General features: G+C 42.1%; 1 protein-coding gene across 1 annotated transcript in view; it reads left to right on the top strand.

Annotated features, from left to right (window-relative positions):
* MAP3K15 (mitogen-activated protein kinase kinase kinase 15) overlaps window positions 1–22,694 on the top strand; it is a gene marked incomplete at both ends in the record, with an annotated part of 147,938 nt that overhangs the window by 91,883 nt on the left and 33,361 nt on the right. The window contains 8 exon segments of the mRNA XM_082680871.1: window positions 4,850–4,851; window positions 4,854–4,961; window positions 5,193–5,352; window positions 8,294–8,300; window positions 8,304–8,444; window positions 9,904–10,011; window positions 18,303–18,352; window positions 20,551–20,646. Of these exon segments, the coding sequence (XP_082536997.1) occupies window positions 4,850–4,851; window positions 4,854–4,961; window positions 5,193–5,352; window positions 8,294–8,300; window positions 8,304–8,444; window positions 9,904–10,011; window positions 18,303–18,352; window positions 20,551–20,646 (672 nt within the window).

The raw sequence follows: 22,694 nt of genomic DNA, 5'->3' as shown, positions 1-22,694 counted from the left end.
TCCCTACATATGTGTGTCTGCCTGTTTGCTGGCAGTGAAAAAAATGCCATAAATGTGGTCTGGGAATTTCCAGATTCCTTTTTCCAAAAGGAAACCGTTAGAAACAGGCTTTTCTACTGGTGACATTCTTTCCACAAGTTCACTCATTTATCAGGGCGAGGAGGCTCAGCACACTCCTTCCCAGCTACTCCTTCCAGAACCTTGTTCCACCATCGTCGTAGCATTATCTTCTCAGTGAGCCGTTCATTACTTATTCATTCATTTATTCAACAAATGTTTTTTGAGGGTTTACTGCATGCCAGAAACTTTCTAGATGGTGGGGATAAAGACACAGGAGATACGAATCCATGCCCTCATGGACCTTGCATTGCTGGTAAGGAAAGTCAGACAAACAAATACAGTAAAATATATAGGATGTCAGCTGATGGTGAGGGGGAAAAGTTAATCAGGGACGAGGGAAAGGAGGACTGGGAGTTGTCTACAGTTTTATATAGGATGGTCAGTGAAGGTGAACAAAGATGTAGAGGTGATGAGGGAATGAGCCTTGCAGATAACTGTGTTCCACAAGGAGGGGATAACAAGGGCAAAAACCCTGAGGAGGAAGCATGCTGAGCATGCTCAAGGATGGTGAGGCAGGAGCAAGGGGGAGAGTGGCAGGAAATGGGCGAGCAGAAGACCCTTTTACTCTGGGTGAGATGATACAGTGCTGGAATATTCTGAGCAGAGGAGTGACAAGATCTGACATGCATTTTAACCAGAGTACTCTCACTGTTATGAATACATTTTAGGGGGTGTGTCAGCTATCATTTGCTGCATAACAAGCATCTCCTGGGAATTCCCTGGCGGTCCAGTGGTTAGGGCTCTGCACTCTCACTACCAAAGCCCCGGGTTCAGTCCCTGGTCGGGTAACTAAGATCCTGCAAGCCACACAGCTTGGCCAAAAAAACAAACCAAAAAAAAAAAAAAAACCCCAAGCATCTCCAAAACTTAGTGGCTTAAAACAATGATTTATGATCTCTCATGATTCTGTGGATTGCCCAGGCAGTTCCTCTGGTGGTTCCACTCCGTAAGTGCTGTGCTCACTCCTAAAGTTGTAGTCATCTGGAGAATCAGCAGGGCTGGAAGGTCTAAAATGGCCTCATACACACGTGACAGCTGGTGCTGGCTGTTGGTGGTGGGCCTCCATTCTCTAACGGGTAGTTCTAATCCTGGTAGACCAGCTTTCTTACCTGGTGGGCAGCATTCTCAGAGAGTGGATGTGGAAGCCAGAAAGCCTCTGAAGGCTCAGGAACTCACACAGGGTCAGTTCTGCCACATGTTCTTGGTCAGAGCGAATCACATGGTCAGCCCAGATTCAAAGGGGTGGAGAAATAGACTCCAGCCTGTGGGTGGGAGACATGGCAAATGTGTGTGCATAGTGGGATGGGAGGGCTTTGTGGTTATTAAATAATCTGTCACATGGGTGAGGGCAGAAGCAGGGAACAGTTAGGAGACTACTGCAGAAATTCAGAGAAGAGCTGATGGGGACTTGAACCAGGGTAGTAGTGATGAAAATGATGAGGTGTCAGAACCTGGATATATTGTAAAGGTAGAGCCAGCAGCCTACACCATCCCTCTCCATCACCAGAGCTCGTGGTATCGCTGCTGCATTTAATTCATTTCATTTAATTCTCATTTAATTCTAACTGCTTCCTCTCCCCCTCTCCCGCCTCGTCTTTGTTTTCCTTCCATACACGTTGGACTTTGTCCTCTTCCCTCTTCTCTCCATCTCTACTTTCCCCTGGTGATCCCAGTCACTCCCACACCTTGGAACCTTTAGTTGATCTCCAGTCCACCCTCTATCCTAAGCTTTGGCCCCACATCACCCCTCTCTTTGCCCACCTGTTCTACCTCAAGATGGTGCTGGTATTTAAGACTCAACATGTCTAAGGCTGAAGTCGTTTCCTCTTCTCCACAAGGGATGGCTTCCGTTGTCTTGCTTTCTTACAACCATTCTTTAGCCTTCTAAGCGTACACTTCTGGTTAATGTTTGATAACTTTCACTCACTTATCTCCACATACAGTCAGTTCCCAATTGCAGTCCTTCTGTGAGCCTTCCCTCACTCCCTACCCATCCTTTCCCATCACCACCACCCCAAATCGGCGCCATTTTTTTTTTTTTTTTTAGTCTCTTGCCAGGAATGTTCTAACGGTATCCCAAGTAGGCTCTCTGCTTGGTGTCTCTAAAATCTGTCCTTCATAGATTAACAGCTTACTCCTCCTAAAGCTCAAAGATCCAAAATGGCTCTCCACTCCTTATTAAATAAAACTTCAAACTCTTAGATCCCCATTCTAGGCGCTTTGCAGACTTTCTCCAACCTGCCCCTAGCCCTGTTTCCCACTATCTGATATATGTCCAAGTAAACTGAAGTTCCTTAGGAGCTCCCCAAACTCCCATCTCTTCTCCTGCCATTTTCTGTGCCTGGGGTTCCCTTTCTAAATCACTATTGTTACAATTCTGTCCATCTTCATGCCACATCTCAAGCCTCTCTGTCTTCTGTGAGTCCCTCTAGACTTGGGTTTGTGTGGTTTTAGGTTACCACACTCGTGAAAAATTAGTATTTTCACTAATTGTGTGTAGATATTATCACTTCCATCATGGTATAGGTTCTTAGAGGGCGGGGACCTTGTTTTACTCTTAGTTAATCCCCAGTAGCACCCGTGCACTGTATGCTCAAGAGAAATCACTCAGGGTGTTGAAGGGAAGGGAAAGGAAGGGAAATTAAAGTTTGGTACAGCCAAAATAGGCAGCTGTGTTCCCAGCGTCGTGGCCAAGAATTGAACCTCCAGGTCAGGAAATTACTGCCAGTGGCTCCTTCAAGGAAGTCAGAGGAGCCTTTTGCATGCACTTGAGAAGGTCGTGGCAGTGGATACAGGAGCAGATAAAGCGGAGTCTTCTGGTCAGGGCATGATGGCTCCGGTGAGACCGTGAGGGTCACCTTGCTCTCAGAGATGTGCAACATGCAGCTCAGAGAGGCAGGGGCTGGTTCAAGGTCGCGGGGCTGGTCAGACACAAACCTGGGACTGCAGTCCCGACTCTGAGTTCAAGACTTGTCTGTCCCCAAGCTGGGCCTGTTTCATTTGTGAATAAGAAGCACAGAGAAGTCACCCTCTCTGCCCTCTTCCCAGATAACTTTTCATAGTAAAAGAAAAATCAAATACAGTAGGATATGGAATTTAAAATCCCCAAGATATACCCGGGGGAGTGGGGGAGAGGTTTCAATTTTATTGGAATTCTGTTGACTAGGGTTGGAGTGACTTTCTTGATATCCTCTAGTCCCTCTGAGGGTACTTGTATCATGCCCCAAAGCTCATAAAATCAGATTTTAATTGAGTTTATGATTTATGGTCAGATTTAACTGATAAGTTCTCCCTTCCACAATTTTATGTTTTGTTGGTGTTTGATCCTCCCGTTGTCACACGACTGATAAAATCAGGCCTGGTGTACAAAAAGAAATTTTTACATCATTACTTCATTGATCAAATTCTTTTTTTCCTGATCATGATGTTCATACTCACTCATGGAAGAGAAAGAAAATTTTTATGCATAGAAAAAAGAATAAATAAGAGAATTAAAAATGGCATGGTTAACCTTTTGGTATAAAAATGGTATTCACAGTTTTGGATCTTGTTTTTTATCCTAATGTAATAGATCCCTGCCCCTTCTCTCACTTTATTATTTTTTTAATAAATTTATTTATTTTATTTTATTTTTGGCTGCATTGGGTCTTCGTTGCACACGGGCTTTCTCTAGTTGTGGCAAGCGGGGGCTACTCTTCGTTGCGGTGCGCGGGCTTCTCATTGCGGTGGCTTCTCTTGTTGCAGAGAATGGGTTCTAGGCACGTGGGCTTCAGTAGTTGTGGTGCGCGGGCTTCAGTAGTTGTGGCTCACGGCCTCTAGAGCGCAGGCTCAGTAGTTGTGGTGCACGGGCTTAGTTGCTTTGTGGCATGTGGGATCTTCCCAGACCAGGGCTCGAACCTGTGTCCTCTGTATTGGCTGGTGGATTCTTAACCATTGTGCCACCAGGGAAGCCCCCTTCTCTCACTTTATATGCCACTGCTCTTTGCAATCCAGGATTTTGGCAGTACTGCTTCATACATGAAAAAATAATTCCATTTCATGATATAAGCAAACAGACTGCCTGCAGAGAAAAAGCCTATACCTGTTGTGATTTCCATGAAATAAAAAATGCTCAATGTGCAAATGGAGTATAACTTTAAAAATGATATGTGGACATCAAATTGTGTTCTACTTTTGGGAGTAGAATTATAATAGGTTTTAAATTTCTTTTGTACCCTTTAATATAGTTTCCTTACTTTATACGATGATCATGGCTTTTATTTTAAAACTCTAAACCCTCTGAAGAAAGATTTTAAGACTCTGTAGTGTTAGTTTCTGTGTTGCTATTATGACATTTTAAAAAATATTTATGTATGTATTTATTTATTTTGGCTGTGCTGTATCTTTGTTGCGGCACACCAGATCTTTAGTTGCGGGATGCGGGCTTCTTAGTTGCAGCATGCGGGATCTAGTTCCCCAACCAGGGATCACACCCGGGCCCCCTGCATTGGGAGCGTGGAGTCTTACCCACTAGACCACCAGGGAAGTCCCTATTATGACATTTTTAAGAAGCTATCTGACTGCTACATGTGGCTGTTAGTAAACATGGGCGGCTGGAGGAGAGCTGTGAAACAATAAATTAGAGTAGTACAAATTTTCATGAGAAGGTTGGTTTGTGCTAGTATTTGCACTTTTTCCCTCTACCATAATAAAATGATATAATAGGAATTTGATGGTTCTGTAATTACAGGTATTGCAAGGGTTTGAGCTCCAGCCATCTCTTTATTCAGGAATCAACCTTGCAGTTTTGCTGATAGTTGCTGGACAGCAATTTGAAACTTCCATGGAGCTTAGGAAGATAGGTAAAGCTGTTTATGACTGCAGATGTTGATATGCTTTGGTAACACAAGTTCAGCATTAAAAATTATGTCCAAATGACCAACATTATATTTCAAAAGGAACAGTTACTGTATGATAGCACACCTGAGGCAGTAGCCCAAATAAAATGCCCATTTTCTCCTCTAAAGGCTTCCATAATATGGTGGAAACTAGGAAGACTTTTCATAACTTTATCTAAAATTCAAATTCTTAAGGTGTCCGGCTGAACAGTTTGTTGGGAAGAAAAGGGAGCTTGGAGAAAATGAACGATTACTGGGATGTGGGTCATATCTTCAACGTCAGCATGTTGGCCAGTGATGTTGGGAAAGCTGTCCAGGCAGCAGAGAGGTTGTTCAAACTGAAACCTCCAGTCTGGTGAGTCAGGTCTATGTGTTTTCATCACCCATGTCAATATCTGATCTTGTTCTGAAAGGTTTCCCCCAGGAGGAAAAGGTGTGAATGCCAAAAATAATAACAATTGCTACGTTTTTCCTTCTGACTTCTTCATTAAAGCAAAGTTAGGGCAGAAAGAGCAACTCTTGAGGCCTTGCTTGGTTTTATGTGACGGGAGGGAAAGACAGACAGACAGACACCCACACACACAATGTATCCCTACATGCTGTCTCCAAGACAAAACTCTCAGCCCTATTAATCTTTTCAGACCACATAGGTCCTCAAGAGCAGAACGTTCTTGGGTATCAGTACATATTGTGCATTTGTGAGAAAGCAGATAGTAAAGCTAAAAGTACACCAAGAAAATGATTTTCATCACAAATGAAAACTGGAACTGAAACACCAATTATAGATATGGTCGAGAAAATGGTGGCCCAGCAGTGGCCCTAGGTTAGCACATTATACAGCCATTAAAATGTACAAGAAGGAATACTTGGAGACATGGAAATGTGTTCATGGTTTATCATTGAATAAGAAAAGCCAGAGGCAGGGTATATTTTTCTATATCAGTGCTCAGACTTGGACATTATCAGAACCACCTGTGTTGATTAAAACACAGATTGCTGGGCCTAACCCTTCAGATTTCTGGTTCAAAGGGTCTAGGGTGGGGCCTGAGAATTTGCATTTAGAAATTACAAGCTGACCTTAGTCTGGGGACCACACTTTGAGAGCTACTGCTTTATATGGACTCATTTTAATTAAAAACCTCTGTTTCATATGTGACTCAGAGGAGGGTCTGGGAGGGTTGGGCAATAGCTGACTTCCCAATAGACGTTAAGCTCCATTAGAGTTGTGGTTATATTATTGATTGCTATAGTTTCGTAATAGAGTCTCAGTAGATATTTGTATAATGAAAAAATGATGAGTCATGGATTTGCTCCAACATATTGACGGTGGCTGTCTCAGGGAGGTAGCAGATTAAGAAGTTTGTAACCTGCTTTTTTAACTCTTATTTTCTGATTTGTATAAAATGCATCTGGATTACTTACATAATTTAAGATTTTTTACTTTTAACGATCCGTATTCGTCTGTCCCCTTCTATTTCTCAGCTCAGTGGGCCAATCTGGACTCTCAGGGGTAGGCATCTCAGCATTCCTATCTAGTTTGACTGTATTTCTTTCCCATCTGGAGGACATAAATTTGACCCCAAAACCCTATTAACCTCTTGAAAGTTTTCTGAGGCTGAGAGAACACAGAGGCAGGCTGAGCTTCCAGCCCTCCTGGAGTGGCTGCTGTTCGCAGAATTCTAATTTTAAGGTGCATTGTTGCATCTGAGCCAGACAGAGCTGACTCTGGAGAGGAGACCTGAGGCTTGAATACATTCCTATTACATCAGAACCTGGAGTGACTTACAGTGTTGGTACCTATTGTTGTGGGTTCAAGACCACCCTGAGGTTCACGATTTGCTAGAAGAACTCACAGAACTCAGAAAAGCTGTTCTACTCATGGTTATGGTTTATTGCAGTGAGAGTATATAGATTAAAAGCAGCAAAGGCAAAAGGCACGTAGGGCAGAACTCAGGAGAGACCAGGCATAAGCTTCCAGTTGTCCTCTCCCAGTGGAGTCATGGACAGTGCTTAATTCTCCCAGCAATGATATATGACAACATGTACAAATTATTGTCACCCAGGGAAGCTCACCAAGCCTTGGTGTCCAGGGTTTTTATTGGGGGTCAATTATGTAGGCATGAAGCACCCATGTAGCCGACCTTAGTCACTGAGTCCCCAGCCTCTCTGGAGATCACACTGATACAGCATGGCCCAGGGTCCCCACCATGAATCATACTGTTAGCGTAAACTAGCTGGCCTGGCGCAAGGCCCCAGGTAGACAGAGACTCTTATCAGGCAGGATATCCCAAGGGCTTAGAAGTGATCTCTCAGAAGCCACTCAAGGGCCAGACCTTTCTTTGGAATGTATACTTGGGCAACCCAGTCCTGCTGAATTAATCCTTTACTACACAGTACCCAAGCAAGTCAGTCAGAGCCTAGCTGATCTGCCTTCCCAGGATAGCTCCAGACCTTATCCTCAAAGGGCAAAATAATACTCTGATACTATCAGCAGAAACACCTCCCCACCAACCCCATTCACTACCAGAGAGGATGTGACCACCACTGCCTGGCAACTGTGTTTTCAAAGAGTTCAGTTTGCCTAAAGATAGTAAAGGTGTGGTGAGATTGAAGACCTTATAAATTCAAAATCTACCAGGTCAGATCTAATTTTTTTAAACAGAAAGTACATTGAGTTTAATATTAGTGATTGCCAGAGGTCAAAGAGGGGATGGGGATGCGAAGGAAGTTGGTGTAGCTATAGAAGGGAAACCTGAGGGATCCTTGTGGATGGAAGTATTTTCTGTCTTGACTGTATCAATGTCAGTATCCTGATTGTGATATTATTCTAGAATTTTACATAATGTTACCATTGCGATAAACCAAGGGCACGTGGGATCTCTCTGTATTGTTTCTTATAACTATGTAAATCTATAATTACCTCAAAATAAAAAGGGTAGTTAGAAAAGAAGACACTGAGTTTGAAATTTTTTCATTTTGCAGTTGCTTTGAACTTCAAACCACTTGCTCTTGTTAATGAAGATAGCAAATGCTTGCCAGTCTCTTTGAACACAATGTACCAAAACTGAGGTTTAGCCCAATGTTCGTAAAAGCCTTGTTGTATGTTTGTTCGACAAGCTTATTTTGCCCCCTTTGGGTTTCTTTTAATTAAGTATGTGGCTGCCAAATTATTAAGAAGCACTTGCTACACACTATGAATTTAAGAAATAAGGCTTTTGGGAACCTTCTTTTAAAGGAAGTAGAATTGAATTCCGTTTCTTTGGGAATTAATTTATTGGTGCTCATGATTTTTCCAGGTACCTGTGATCATTAGTTCAGAACTTGTTATTAATTCAGCGCTTCAAGAAACCCATTATTGAACATTCACCCAGGCAAGAACGGCTGAACTTCTGGTTAGATATAATTTTTGAGGCAACAAATGAAGTTACTAATGGACTCAGATTTCCAGTAAGAGATGCTAAATCCATTTTTTTAAGATTAAAAAAAAAGAAACTGGGGTTGGTACTATCTAATTATTGAATACTCTGAAAGGAAGAAACCCTTAGAGTAATTGAAAATGTTAAGAGATCCATCAGTCTTACGTAGAATCAGCCAGCGAGCGATCAACTCACTAGAAAAAGCTGGCTATATCCTCTAAAATAGTGGTTCTCAACTAGGAGTGATTTTTGTCCCCCAGAGGCCGTTTGGCAACGTCTGGAGACATTCTGGTTGTCACAACTGTGGGAAAGGTGTTGCTACTGGCATCTAGTGGGGTGGAGGCCAAGGATGCCACTAAACCTCCCACAATGCACAGGACAGTCTCCTGCCCCCAACACAAAATTATCCAGCCCCAAAATGTGCATAGTGCTGAGAAGGAGAAACTTGGTTCCACAACAATGCAACACTAATAGTAAAATTTTCGAATTCACAGCTGTTTCCTGTTGAGCTTTGGTTTGCCTCCAATGCCACTAATTACTTTTTAAAACGTCATTGAAAAGCAAAACCGCTTTTAGCTTTTCATTGAGTTTTTGTTTCAATTTTATGATCATCTTATAAGGAGTCATGAGTAAGACATCTAAGCATCCCAGAAACTGAACTTCAGATAATTGTGTTTCGTGTTTATGTCATAAGATTTTGTGAACATTCAGTGTTCAGAATTTCATGAAACATCGAATAAAAGATTATGTTGTTTGAAATGATTATGATAATGATTTTGTGCCTGGGCAATAAGTTTTTAAATCTTCTGTGAATTATGAAATATTTCAAACCTACTGAAAGGTACAAAAAAAATAATGGAACAGACCCTCATGTTATCTCTACCCAGCTTAGCAATAAACATGTTGCTTTATTTGCTTTGGAAATTCATTCTCCCTCTCTCTCTCTCCCCCTTTTTCACCCCGTTCCTCTTCATCTCTCCGTCCTTCTCTCCTTCCTTCCTTCCCTCCCTCTCCCCCAGCAAAATAAAATATGACTGATGGACTGTCACCTCACTCTTCATCCTCTTGCATTTTTTGCAGACTTGGGTACCTACCTGTGGATCCTCAAGTTTACTTCCTAATTTCTCTCAAAAAGTGTAGCCTTCCTCTTTCTTCTCTGTGACGTCCTCAGGCAAGCCTTTCTTGGCCCCTCTGTCTAAAGAAGTGTCCCCCACCCCTTCCTCACCATTATTCTGCCTTATTTTCTTCAGAGGTCTGTATATTACCTTACTGCATATCCTTATCTGTTAGTTATACTATCTGCCCCATCAGAGCATAGACCTCCCATAGGGAAGGGATTGTGGGCCGCCGTATCCACCGGTCCTAGAGCAGGGTTGCTGCATAGTAGGTACACGTAGAGGATCTGCGGAGTCCAGAGCTTCCCACGTCCTCACTGGGCAAGATAACCTATGTGGCATGTTCCCACGCATTACAGAAATCTGTTCTTTTAGGTTCTGGTGATGGAACCAACCAAAGTCTTCCAGCCTTCGTATGTCTCTATAAACAGTGAAGCTGAGGAGAGGACAGTTTCTCTGTGGCACGTCTCACCCATGGAAATGGTAAGAAAACAATCATAAACAGCTCTCTCTTTATTCTGTATTATTTAATGAAAAATTCAGTTTTGAAGTAGGAGAGTCAACTATATTGTAGTACTTGAAAGAACAGGCACCCATGCCTAACTTCTGAGTTACAGGACTATATGAGAGAGTGTAATCACAGATGGAGGAAAGGAAGCAGGGTTTTCCAAATATATATATTTGTATTATATGTATAGCTATGTGTGTATATACATATGTGTATATATACGTGTGTGTATATATATGTATTTATATACGAATGAATATAAACTTGTGGAAAAAAATGAGTTAAACCATGAAGGAAGTGGATAAGGAATAAAGTGCAAGTCCCTCCAAATCCCCCAAACTTGGTATGTATTCCCATCACCAATGATTTGATGGATGTCCATCTATACCTTTCTCTAAGCTCAGTTATATATGTATAATGTGTGTATACATGTATCCATTATATATATAATATACATATGTATAGGGGGAAGAAGCATTTTCATTAATGTGAGATCATATGGTGAGATTTGTTATTTTGCAACTTACTCTTTTTAAACGATCCATACATCGTGGACAGTTTTTCACATAGCACACACTGATCCACCGGATTTTTAAAATGCGATGTTCCCTATATTCCCATATCATGGTGGTGCATTTCTGGGTATGGATGAGCCATAATTTATTTTACCACTGTCCTGCTAATGCACATTTAGGTTTCAGTTTTGCATTCTAGCTGATGGTAAACACGCCAGTGCACATCCTGGTGGTTACACCATACCACGTGCGTGTAGATGTTTCAGGAGCAAAGAGTCCCAGAATTGGACCTGCTGGCTTCAAGACTACATATGTTTAAAATTCGATAGCTACTGTCAAATTTGTACTATTCTAATTTATACTCACACCAGCAATATAGGAGTGGAAACATTTTCATTGCCCATTAAAGATATTACGCAAATGCTGGGCCAGGCCTCACGTTTTGTGGTAACAGCTATATTTTCATCTGTATTTGTCTAAAGTACTTCATCAGATTTTTTCTTTAATAAAATATTTTGTAGTAATAAAAATAGGTAGCACCTTTGACAAGTACATTAGATCTATTTGCTATGTCTGTGTTTTCATGGAGTGTGGGGAGAGTTCTGCCATCAACTTGGCAAAGAAGGATTTTTTTCCCCCTGGAAACGAGCGTGAGCAATTATGTCTTAATCAGGTAAAAATAAGCAATATCTTCAAAACTAAAATACAACATCAGAGAATAAGGAGAGGCTCAGAATCACATTGGAAAATCTTTATCAGAAATGGTCATGACACAACAACTTTCCGTTGTTCAGTGGGTATAAAGTTTCAGTTATGCTAGATAGATAGGTCATGGAGAGCTGCTGTACAGCACGGTGCCTACAGTTAACAATATGGGATTTGCACTTCACATTTGTTAAGAGGGTAAATACCATATTTGTTCTTACCACACACACAAATAAAAACAAAACCCAAGGGACACAAGGACACTTTGGAAGGTGTTGGATATATCTAGTACCTTGATTGTGGTGATGGTATCACAAGTGCTGGCGTATGTCCAAACTCATCAAATTATGCACATTAAATAGGTGCAGTTCTTTCTATATCAGTTATACTTCAATAAAGGTACACATGAAAAATATATAGTCATGAATGATATTTCCAGTTGCCTTAGTCTGCTTGAGCTGCTGTAACAGAATACCACAGACTGCGTGGCTTAAACCAGCGGTCCCCAACCTTTTTGGCACCAGGGACCGGTTTTGTGGAAGACAGTTTTTCCACAGACCTGGGGGCGGGGGGGATGATTCAGGCGGTAATGTGAGCGATGGGGAGCGGCAGATGAAGCTTCGGTCGCTCACTCACCCACCCGCCCGCCCACTCGCCCACTCTCGGCTCATCTCCTGCTGTGCAGCTGGATTCCTAACAGGCCGCAGACTGGTACTGGTCCGCAGACGGGTACTGGTCTGCAGCCCAGGGTTTGGGGACCCCTGGCTCAAACAACAGAAATTTATTTCTCACAGTCCTGGAGGCTGGAAAGTCTGAGATCAGGGTGCCTGCATGGTCAGGTTCTGGTGAGAACCCTCTTCCTGGTTTGCAGATGGTGGTCTTCTTGCCCTCTTCTCACATAATGGAAAGAGATAGAGAACTCTCTCCTGTCTCTTCTTATATAGGGTACTAATCCCATCACGAGGGCTCCACTCTGGTGACCTAATCACCTGTCAAAGGCCACCATCTCCAAATACCATCACACTGGGGGTTAGGGCTCCAACATATGAATTTGTGGAGACACAAACATTAAGTCTATAACACAAATGTAAGCCAGTAACCTTGTCTAATATTTAACAGCGAAGCAACCTTCTCCTCATTGATAAGAGAGTCAATAGCCATTAGTGAAGATGAGCTGCCGTAATGTGCTGGGATATTTTTCCTGCACTGTGTGCTTTAAATATTTGAGCAAAAGAGAAGAAGCTAGAATAAGATACATACATGGTGTTCATACAGATATATCTCATTTGAAGAATGCATGTATCTTCTATTAAATTTGCCTCTTTGGTTTCTTTTTTAACCTTTTAAGTATAACACAGAAAAGTGCATAACTCATAAATGTACAGTTTGATGGATTTTTTATCAAGTGAACACACGTAAGTAACCAGTGCAACCCAGGGAAGGGAACATTAGCAGGCCCCCACCCCCCAAAGCCCTGCTTATGTTCCCCCCTCCAAGTACCACTGCCATGAAGCACCCTGTCCTCAGTGTTGGGATTCTTGTAGTAGAGGCCAACCTTGCTTACATTTTGTGTGTCATTGATGCCACTGTGATGCAAGAGAGTTTTCAAAATTCTATTCTGTAACCTCACTATTCCATTGATAGATGTAACGAAACACCTCATTTTTAATTTTTTTTAAATTGATCTATGTCATCTCAATTTTTTCATATTTCTTCTTTTTTTATAAATTTATTTATTTTTTTTCGCTGTGTTGGTTCTTCGTTTCTGCGCAAGGGCTTTCTCTAGTTGCGGTGAGTGGGGGCCACTCCTCATCGCGGTGCGCGGGCCTCTCACTATCTCGGCCTCTCTTGTTGCGGAGCACAGGCTCCAGACGCGCAGGCTCAGTAGTTGTGGCTCAAGGGCCCAGTTGCTCCGCGGCATGTGGGATCTTCCCAGACCAGGGCTCGAACCCGTGTTCCCTGCATTGGCAGGCAGACTCTCAACCACTGTGCCACCAGGGAAGCCCCATTGTTTTTTAATTTTTATTGGGGTATAGTTGGTTTACAATGTTGTGTTAGTTTCAGGTGTAAAGCAAAGTGAATCTGTTATACATATATCCACTCTTTTTTAGATTCTTTTCCCATATAGGCCATTATAAAGTATTGAGTAGAGTTCCCTGTGCTATATAGTAGGTCCTTATTAGTTATCCATTTTATATATAGTAGTGGGTATGTGTCAATCCCAATCTCCCAATTTATCCCTCCCCCCGTTACCCCCCAGTAACCATAAGTTTATTTTTTACATCTGTAACTCTGTTTCTGTTTTGTAGATAAGTTCATTTGTAGCCTTTTTCTTTTTTTTTTTAGATTCCACATGTAAGCGATATCATATATTTGTCTTTCTGTGTCTGACTTACTTCACTCAGTATGACAATCTCTAGGTCCATCCATGTTGCTGCAAATGGCATTATTCTGTTCATTTTACGGCTGAGTAATATTCCATTGTATATATGTACCAAATCTTCTTTATCTATTCCTCTGTTGATGGACATTTAGGTTGCTTCCATGTCCTGGCTATTGTAAATAGTGCTGCAGTGAACATTGGGGTGCATGTGTCTTTTTGAATTATGGTTTTCTCAGGGTATATGCCCAGTAGTGGGATTGCTGGGTCGTATGGTAGTTCTGTTTTTAGTTTTATAAGGAACCTCCATACTGTTCCCCATAGTGGCTGTATCAATGTACATTCCCACCAACAGTGCAAGAGGGTTCCCTTTTCTCCACACCCTCTCCAGCATTTATTGTTTGTAGATTTTTTGATGATGGCCATTCTGACTGGTGTGAACACCTCATATTTTGACAAGTAGTTGTGGAAGAAACTAATCCTACTAAAGTGACTCTTCATACTTTTAGAGCAAAATGGTTTTGTTCTCATGGAATTCTACAAATCTATAATGGTTGCAGGTCTTTAATGGGAATTTCCATCGGTACATATAGTATCTCACTAGTTGTAAATGTGTTACTTTGTGTATGTAGTCTGTAATAAGAAATAGAAAGAACTCTATAAGCAGCAAATGCTAGTTTTCCTTGACTGAGGAAATGTTTTGCACAGTGCTTGGTAGTTGTCAGAGCAAGTGTCTGAGAGAAATATAAATTGCCTTTTTTTCTTTGAGAGGAAGGCTTTGCTTTTGCCTTCATTTACATTTTAAAAATTCTGCAGGTTGTGGAAGCAAGCAGATTAGCCTGGAGTGAAATGATAACTTCTCTGCACAGACTTGCAGTTCTTCCCGGTGTGCTGTGGTGGTGGGAAGCAATCACACAGGCACACGTTCACCTGCAGACAGCGCCGCTGTAACATTAGATTAAGGTCTGCTTCATCAGCCGGGGATTCAGAAACGTATGCTGGTCAGTGTTTAACCACCAGCTCTCCAGGGGATATGGGAGCAGAGGGCCGATATGTAGTGTTTACTGATTTCTGTGGTGTAAATACTCCCGTCATGGCCAGTTTCACGCAAGCAACATCAGGTCACCGAGCACAGGGTTAGGAAGAGACGTGCACAACTGGCCTCCCAAGCTGGTGCGAGCTCGCCCAGCACAGCGATGCGGAGAGGCTGCACAGAGCAGGCGCAAATGCAGTGTTTCTCCCTCAGCTTCTCGTGGGCCCCAAAGTCACCAACAGGTGCACTGTGGCCACCATTGCTATCCATACGGGTAGGGCTGCTGGTTTTGGAAAGCTCTTTGGGAGGTGCCTTTTATGCTTATATTAGCGACTGGAACATCTCACACAAAAAGTCTATGCTTTTAACAACAACCAAAAAAAAAAGTCTATGTTTTTAACACAAAAATCCCCCCTCCCTGAAAGTCTGCATCCTGGGGGTAGGAGGGCAGAGGCTGAGTCAGCACCTAGGGGATCCTGAAGGAGTCCCCTCCCTCTGACTTCCCGGCCCATTTCTCCAGAGCCCACCCCGGCTCTGCTTCCAATGCACTGTTACTGGGGGCTTCTGGCACTGTGGAAAGCTAAAATCTTGAATCTGTTTCCTCATCATGATTTGGTGAAATATCCCCTCTCAGGAAAGATTAGAATGCTGCCTTACAGGAGGCTCGGGACAGGAGGAGAACAGTCACAGCTTTCCTGATTGACCCGCCCGGACACCACCAGATAGCTCATGAAAAACCCCCCTTGCAGACACAGGAGAGCACAGACTTCGCGGTTCCATTTGTATAATATTCCAGAACAGGCAACACTCTCCACAGTGGGACACGTCAGAATAGCAGTTGCCTTTGGGTCGACAGGAGTGGCTGGGAACAGGGGATCTGAGCGAATCTTCTGGGCTGCTGCTAACGTTCTCTCTTGGTTTAGATGCTGGTTACAGTGGCTTTTCATTTTGTGGAAATTGATTGAGATGATTACTGTAGCCTTTTCTGAATGCATGCCGAATTTCAGCTTAAAAGTTTAGTAATGATTTAAAAAACACTTGTAGTGGCCCTCTTGATATTCCCCAATCATTATTGGATCCTGTGACTTTGCAGATAAAACTCAAAGTCTTTTATTAAGTATCGAGCCCCTATATAACCCTGTCCTCCTTCTCCTCCCTCCTTCTCCTCTTGCTCCCCGACCCTCAGCCCCAGCCAGACCTTCATCTGTCATCTCACAGTCCCCTGAGCTGGCCCTGCAGGAGTTCACGTCTGCACTTCTGTTCTCATCCTTCTCCCTCCCTGGAATTCGTTCTTCCAATTACCCAAGTCCTAACTTTTGCAGAGGTATCTCTAACCACCCTTTCCCGCCTTCTGTCCTTCCATTGAATGTCTGTTCGCTACCCAGTTGTCTGCATCATGTGCAAAGTACATCCTATCGCTTATTTATCCGTTTTCCAAAGTGTCTCCCCAGCTTCTCTGCAAGCCCATGCACGACTTCTATATTTGTATATCTGTAGGACCTATGAAGCAGGAACCCCCCACCCAATGCCTATTGATTATGATGTAAAGGGAAAGCGGAGGGGAGCTCTGTGTGGTTTACTTCTTTTTTAAAAAATTTTTTTAGATTTAATTTTATTAATTTTTTTGGCCTCACCACACAGCATGTAGGATCTTAGTTCCCTGACCAAGGATCAAACCCTTGCCCCCTGCAGTGGAAGTGCAGAGTCTTAACCACTGGACTGCCAGGGAAGTCCCTCCGTGTGGTTTACTTCTTAACCAGTAAAGCTTCCTCCCAAATCGAGAAGTTCCCTAAAGGTACCCTAGAGTAAACCTACTTGAAAACTTGTGTGGTTGAGCTTTCTATATACATACAGCCTCTTTCAGGCTCTCTCGAATCTGCCCTCATTGATATTTCTGTACCTGAATCCAAAGCAGACTCCTGTTCTCCACCACTACCCTCTTTCAGTGACTTGGAACACATCCCTCCTCTGAAATATACTCAGTCTTTCTATAAAGATGGGTCTGATGTGATAGCTTTCATGTTTTCATCCACTTTCATCTTTCACAGCTCTCAGTGATTCTCACACAGAGGGGAGGCTTAAAGTCCTGATGATGGCCTCCAAAGGCCTGCATGATCTCCCTAACCTTCTCTCCCACTCCCCCTTCACTCACTCCACTCCCATCTCACTCCCCTCCTTGCTGGTCCCCAAACATGCAAAGCACACTGCTGCCTCAGGGCCTTTGCACTTGCTGTTTCCTCTGCCTGGAACTGGTCCCCCAGTTATCTGCATGGCTCACTCCCTCACCCCCTTTAGCTTTCTGCTTGAAAACTCATGACTTCCTGCCCCACCTAATGCTCTTTGCTGTGTTATTTGTGTTCATAGCACTTTTCACCCTCCACCATGCTCTTCACTTACTATTTGATTTATTACCTATCTTCCCTCACTCGATTGTAAGCCCCATGAGGGCAGGGGTTTTGTCATTCTCTGCCATGTCCCTGCTGGTATGTTGCCTAGTGCATAATAGGTGTTTCATCAACATGTCTGGATGGATCCTCTCCCATTGGGAACGATCCTCCCAACTGTGCCTGTTGTCATTGCTCCAGGATGGCAGGAAACTTGTCACCCGATCGCTTGTGGCTGTTCTGAGCCATACGCTCAGTTATTTGGCTCTCACACTTCTCTGGGAGGCTTAGCTGGTCATTTATGGCATTCCTCAGGCTAACCTAATGTATTTGCTTATTTAAAATTATTCTCTGTTGTTGTAATGTATTGGTATTGTAGCCTATGGCTCTTCTAAAACTGGGAATTCAGACACTCCTTGTGAGGCTTAGCTTTGTTCATAGTTTAAGGGCAAGGGATGGTGGTGGAGGGAGAGGACAGAGTTATATATGTATTTTTTAAGTGCATCTTGTACAGATTGAAATCCCAGTTAGTCTTTGTATTAGTCATGGTAGACTAGACGCTAAAACAAACAACCCCCAAATATCAGTTTATCTATGATGATAAAAGTTCATCTGTGTCTCATGTCATGTCCAGGTTGGCAGGGTCCGCATTCCATCTGGTAGTGGATGGGGAAAGAGAATGTAGAGGAGAGGATTGCTGTGGAGGTTTCTAATGAGCCAAGCCCACAGGTGGAGCACATCACTCTTGTTCACATCCCATTGGTCAGAACTCCATCGAATGACCCCACCTAACTGCACAGGAGGCTGGGAAATGTAGTCTAGTTATGTGCCCAGGGAGAAAAAGAAATGAAGATTGGTGAACACTGACTGGTGTCTGCCACATTCTTGCCTCTCCAAACATTTTTGTGGGTCATTCAAGTTGGGTGGGCTGTTCCCAAACTCATCTTAGAGTTTTCCTGATACGTTGACAGAAGATGAAAGGCTGCTCACTGTGTATGTACTGTATGCCTGTTGTTTCTATTTCATATTTAGATCATTTGTTCTAAACTGGATAAGAGATACAAATGAATTTTTACAATAGGTTAGAAAATGTTTCTGGTGTTCCAAGTTATGCGAAATATCTTGCTTTAACTGCTAAATTCTATTGAAAGTAAAAAATAGCAGAAGCAATTGACCATAGAATGAAAGCAAAAATGATTCTTTGCATGGAAAACATCAAGCCACTGACTTTTGTCCTTGATACCTGCAGAAACAAATTCATGAATGGAATTTTACAGCCTCTTCCATTAGAGGAATAAGGTAAGAACATAAGAGAAGATGTAATTATTGTTTTAATACAAATAATGATGTTGTTTTTATCACTTTGTACTTATTTATAATACGTGGTGTTCTCATTTTTAACAGAATCCAAAACAGACTATTTTCTCTCTTGTTGCCCTGCCCGAGCTTGTTCATCATGTGCTGCTAGTAAGGCTTTTCGGCTTGTTATAGCAGAGTAGCTGTTTTTGTATCCAACAGACGAAACTCTCTTGTCTCAAACTTTTTTTTTTTTTTTTTTTTTTTGCTGTACGCGGGCCTCTCACTGTTGTGGCCTCTCCCGTTTCGGAGCACAGGCTCCGGACGCACAAGCCCAGCGGCCATGGCTCACGGGCCCAGCCGCTCCGCGGCATGTGGGAGCTTCCCGGACCGGGGCACGAACCCGTGTCCCCAGCATCGGCAGGCGGACTCTCAACCACTGCGCCTCCAGGGAAGCCCCGTCAAACTTTTTTAAAACAAGAAGTTATGTGTGTAGAAAGAGAAAGTGTTTCTTCTTTGAGCCAATGATGTTCAGGTGCTCAGGGACCCCCAGAACTGAAGCTGGGAGTTACTTGGTAATGATACTTGGCTGGGATCTCCTGGGCAGAATAATGGAGCCGAGGGCATTGGCAGGTGAGTAAGGTGGTGTATTCCCAGGAGAGGTCTGCCACTTGCTATTTGGTTCAGGAGCGCTGACCATTTGGGCCTGAATTGTGTGGCTGCTCTCTGAGTCCGACCCTGCCAGCACACCCAAGGGTGGGAGGAACTCTGGAGTAGATATGAGTTCTAATCCCTCTTTTGCTGTTTGACCTTGAGCAAATCATTCAGCCTCTCCAGGTCTCAGTATCTTCATAGTTTCCATCATATTAAGGGCTTGGACTAGAACTCCATGTCTTTTCTCTGATTCTCAGACCACAGGCCAATGAATGAATCCCTGTTACCCCCAGATGCAGCATGATCCTTTCCTAGACACATCAGTGTTTAAATTGGAGTAATGTTTACATCACTTTTAAAGGGAGAGAAATCATTTAAGAACGGAGTAGCATATTTGAATAATACTGCTCAGAAAATATAATTCAAAAGGTGTTAAACATTTTCAAACATGTACTACCCAGAAACTAAGTTGTATGGTAACATGTAGTCAAGAACCTTCTGTTTGTACCTTCTCATAGAGATACCTCTTGCTGCCATTTTAGTCATCAACAGGGATGTGCAAAGGGCCTGGGGTGAATCAGACCCTGGAACCAATGTGACATGAAGAGCACGTGTTGAACATTCCCAAGGCTATCCAACTAACTGTGGTAGTTCCTTTAAAGATTGGTTTTGAAAAGTTACTCATGTATAAGCTAGTTTTAATTCATTTTAAATCACCCTGTACTTCTGCTGTTTCAACTCGTAATTTGTCATGTAATCCATAACATGTAAGGAATGGTCAAAGAAGCTGTAATCTCAGGAAGAGACGACTTAGAGAGGGCAAGATAAAGTGGCTTCCTTTGTTTGAAGGGCTAATCATAGACTCTAGCCTTTTGCATAGTGGTACCTGGCAAAATGAGGGCCATTGCATAGGCTTTGGCACAGTGCAGGTGAAGAACTTTGCAGCAGTGAAATCCATCAGGAGATGGAATCTGATGATTTTCTGTCACTGGATATTCCAGGCAAACTGAATATTGCCTGTTCAAGGAGCTGTAGAGTCAGATCCAGGCCTTTGGTGGGGATGGATCAGATAACATTTAAAGGCCTTTCTTGAGCTAAAATGCCACGTTTATTTCCACTTCCCTTGTGTGGCCACAAATACTGTGTCCTAATATTTTTCAAGTCTAGAAATTCCTTTGATATCACAATAAATTATTTCACAAATACCTTTTTAATGACCTTATAAACTCTTGAAGACAGAAACCATATTTTATTCCCATTCCTGCTGCCCATACACTTTGCTTAACATTGAATATATAGTAAGTTCTTGATACATATTAAAGTCTGTTGATGAATGCAAACTCAGACATCAGCGAGATAAGTGCCTATTTAAATTTCATAGAGAAATAGAAGTCACTTTGGTGGGCGGGGGGTATTTGTTAAAACATTAATGAAACTTTCAAATTTGTAAGATGGAAGAAAAGCTGTTCCTAGATTTTTCTCAAAAAAATTAAATTGATATCCAAATTTATATATAATAGGCATTCTTATGTTTTGAAATTTTGCAGCATATCCAAGTTTGATGAACGGTGTTGTTTTCTTTACGTCCATGATAATTCTGATGACTTTCAAATCTACTTTTCCACTGAAGACCAGTGCAGTAGGTGAGTTTTAATCTGATTCAGGTACTTTCAGTCTAATTATGGTGAATCACTTTTAAAGGGTCTTTGTTGTGAAAAATATTTAATTGCTATACTGCGTTTCCTGAAGTTTTAACTTATGGAAAATTTTTCCAGGTTTATTGAGATATAACTCACATACCATGCAATTTGCTCATTTTAAAGTATAGAATTCAATCTTTTTGTTTTTAGTATATTCACAGTTTTGCAGCCATCACCACAATGTAATTTTAGATTATTTTCATCACTCCCAAAAGAAACACAGTATCCGTTAACAGTCACTCCCCATTTTCTCTCAACCTAACCCCACCCCCCCAATCCCAGTCCTCTGCAACCACTGAATCTACTTTCTGTCTTTACGAATTTGCCTATTCTTGACATTTCATATATATAGAATCATACAATATATGGTCTTTTGTGACTCGTTTCCTCCATTTATCATAATGTTTTCAAGTGTCATCCATGTTGTAACATGTATCAGAATTTCATTCCTTTTTGTGGCTGAATAGTATTCCATTGTATGGATATATTTGATTTGTCCATCATTTGAAAGGCACTTGGTTTGTTTTCACTTTCTGGCTATTGTGAATAATGCTGCCATAAACATTCACATGCAAGTTTTTGTGTGAACTTATGTTTTAATTTCTCTTGGAGCCTAATAACTGGGTCTTATGATAATTCTTTATTTAACTTTGAGGAACGGCCAGAGTGTTTTCCCAATTTACATTCCCATCAGCCATGTATGAGGGTTCCAGTTTCTCCACGTCCTCGCAATACTTGTTACCGTCCGTCCTTTTTTTTTTTTGCAGTATGCGGGCCTCTCCCGTTGCGGAGCACAGGCTCCAGACGCGCAGGCTCAGTGGCCATGGCTCACGGGCCCAGCCGCTCCGCGGCATGTGGGAGCTTCCCAGAGCGGGGCACGAACCCGTGTCCCCTGCATCGGCAGGCGGACTCTCAACCACTGCGCCACCAGGGAAGCCCTGTCCGTCCTTTTGATTGTAGTCATCCTAGTGGGTGTTAGGTGGAATCTCATTGTGGTTGTGTTTTGCATTTCCCTAATGACTAAAGATACTGAGGATCTTTTCATGATCTTATTGGCCATTTATATATCTTCTTTGGAGAACTATCTACTCAAATCCTTTGCCCAATTAAAACATTTTTTTAACTTTTTATTTTGGAAAATATTCACACCTACAAGAAAGTTCACTCAGAACTCCCTACTGTTAACCATTTACCACATTTGTTTTACATTCTCTCTATATGCAGATGACTATTTTGTTCTGAACTGTTCAAGAGTAAGTTGTAGACATAATGCTACATTACCTCTCGGTATTTCAGTACGTGTTTCCCTAAATACAAGAACATTCACTTATGTAATCACAGTACCATTATCTAATCAGGAAACTAAGATTGATATGGTTCTATAATTTACAAACCTTAGCCAAATTTTACTTATTGTCCCACTAATGTCCTTTACAGTGAAACAAAAGATATTTTTTCTCTGGTTCATGATCTAAACCAGGATTACATACTAACATTTAGCCATCACGTCTGTATAGCCCCCTTTTATCTGGAACATTTCTTCATCAGTCTTTGTCTTTCTTGACTTAATGCTTTTAAAGAGTACAGGCAGTTTATCTTGTATAATCCTTCAATTTGGGTTGGTTTGCTGTTCCCTCATGATTATATTAATGTTATGCATTTAGGGTAGGAATACCATAGAAGTGATGCCCTGTCCTCAGTACATCACATTGGGAGACATACAATATCTTTGTCTCATTAATGGTGATATTAACTTGGCTTACCTGGCAAAAGTGATGTTTGCCAAGTTTCTCCAAACTTTGCCCATTTTTAATTGGGTTATTGGTATTTTTGTTAATAAGTTTTAAGAGTTCTTTATATATTTTGGATACAAGGCCCTTGTCAGATGTGTGATTTGCAAGTGCTTCCTCCCATTCTATGGGTTATCTTTTTACTGTGTTGATGGTGTCATTTACAGTACAGAAGTTTTAAATTTTGTGGCAGTCCAATTT

Source organism: Grampus griseus, assembly GCF_964374135.1.
Source record: "Grampus griseus genome assembly, chromosome: X".
Taxonomy (NCBI): Eukaryota; Metazoa; Chordata; class Mammalia; order Artiodactyla; family Delphinidae; genus Grampus; species Grampus griseus.
This window is presented reverse-complemented; position numbering and strand designations above follow the sequence as displayed.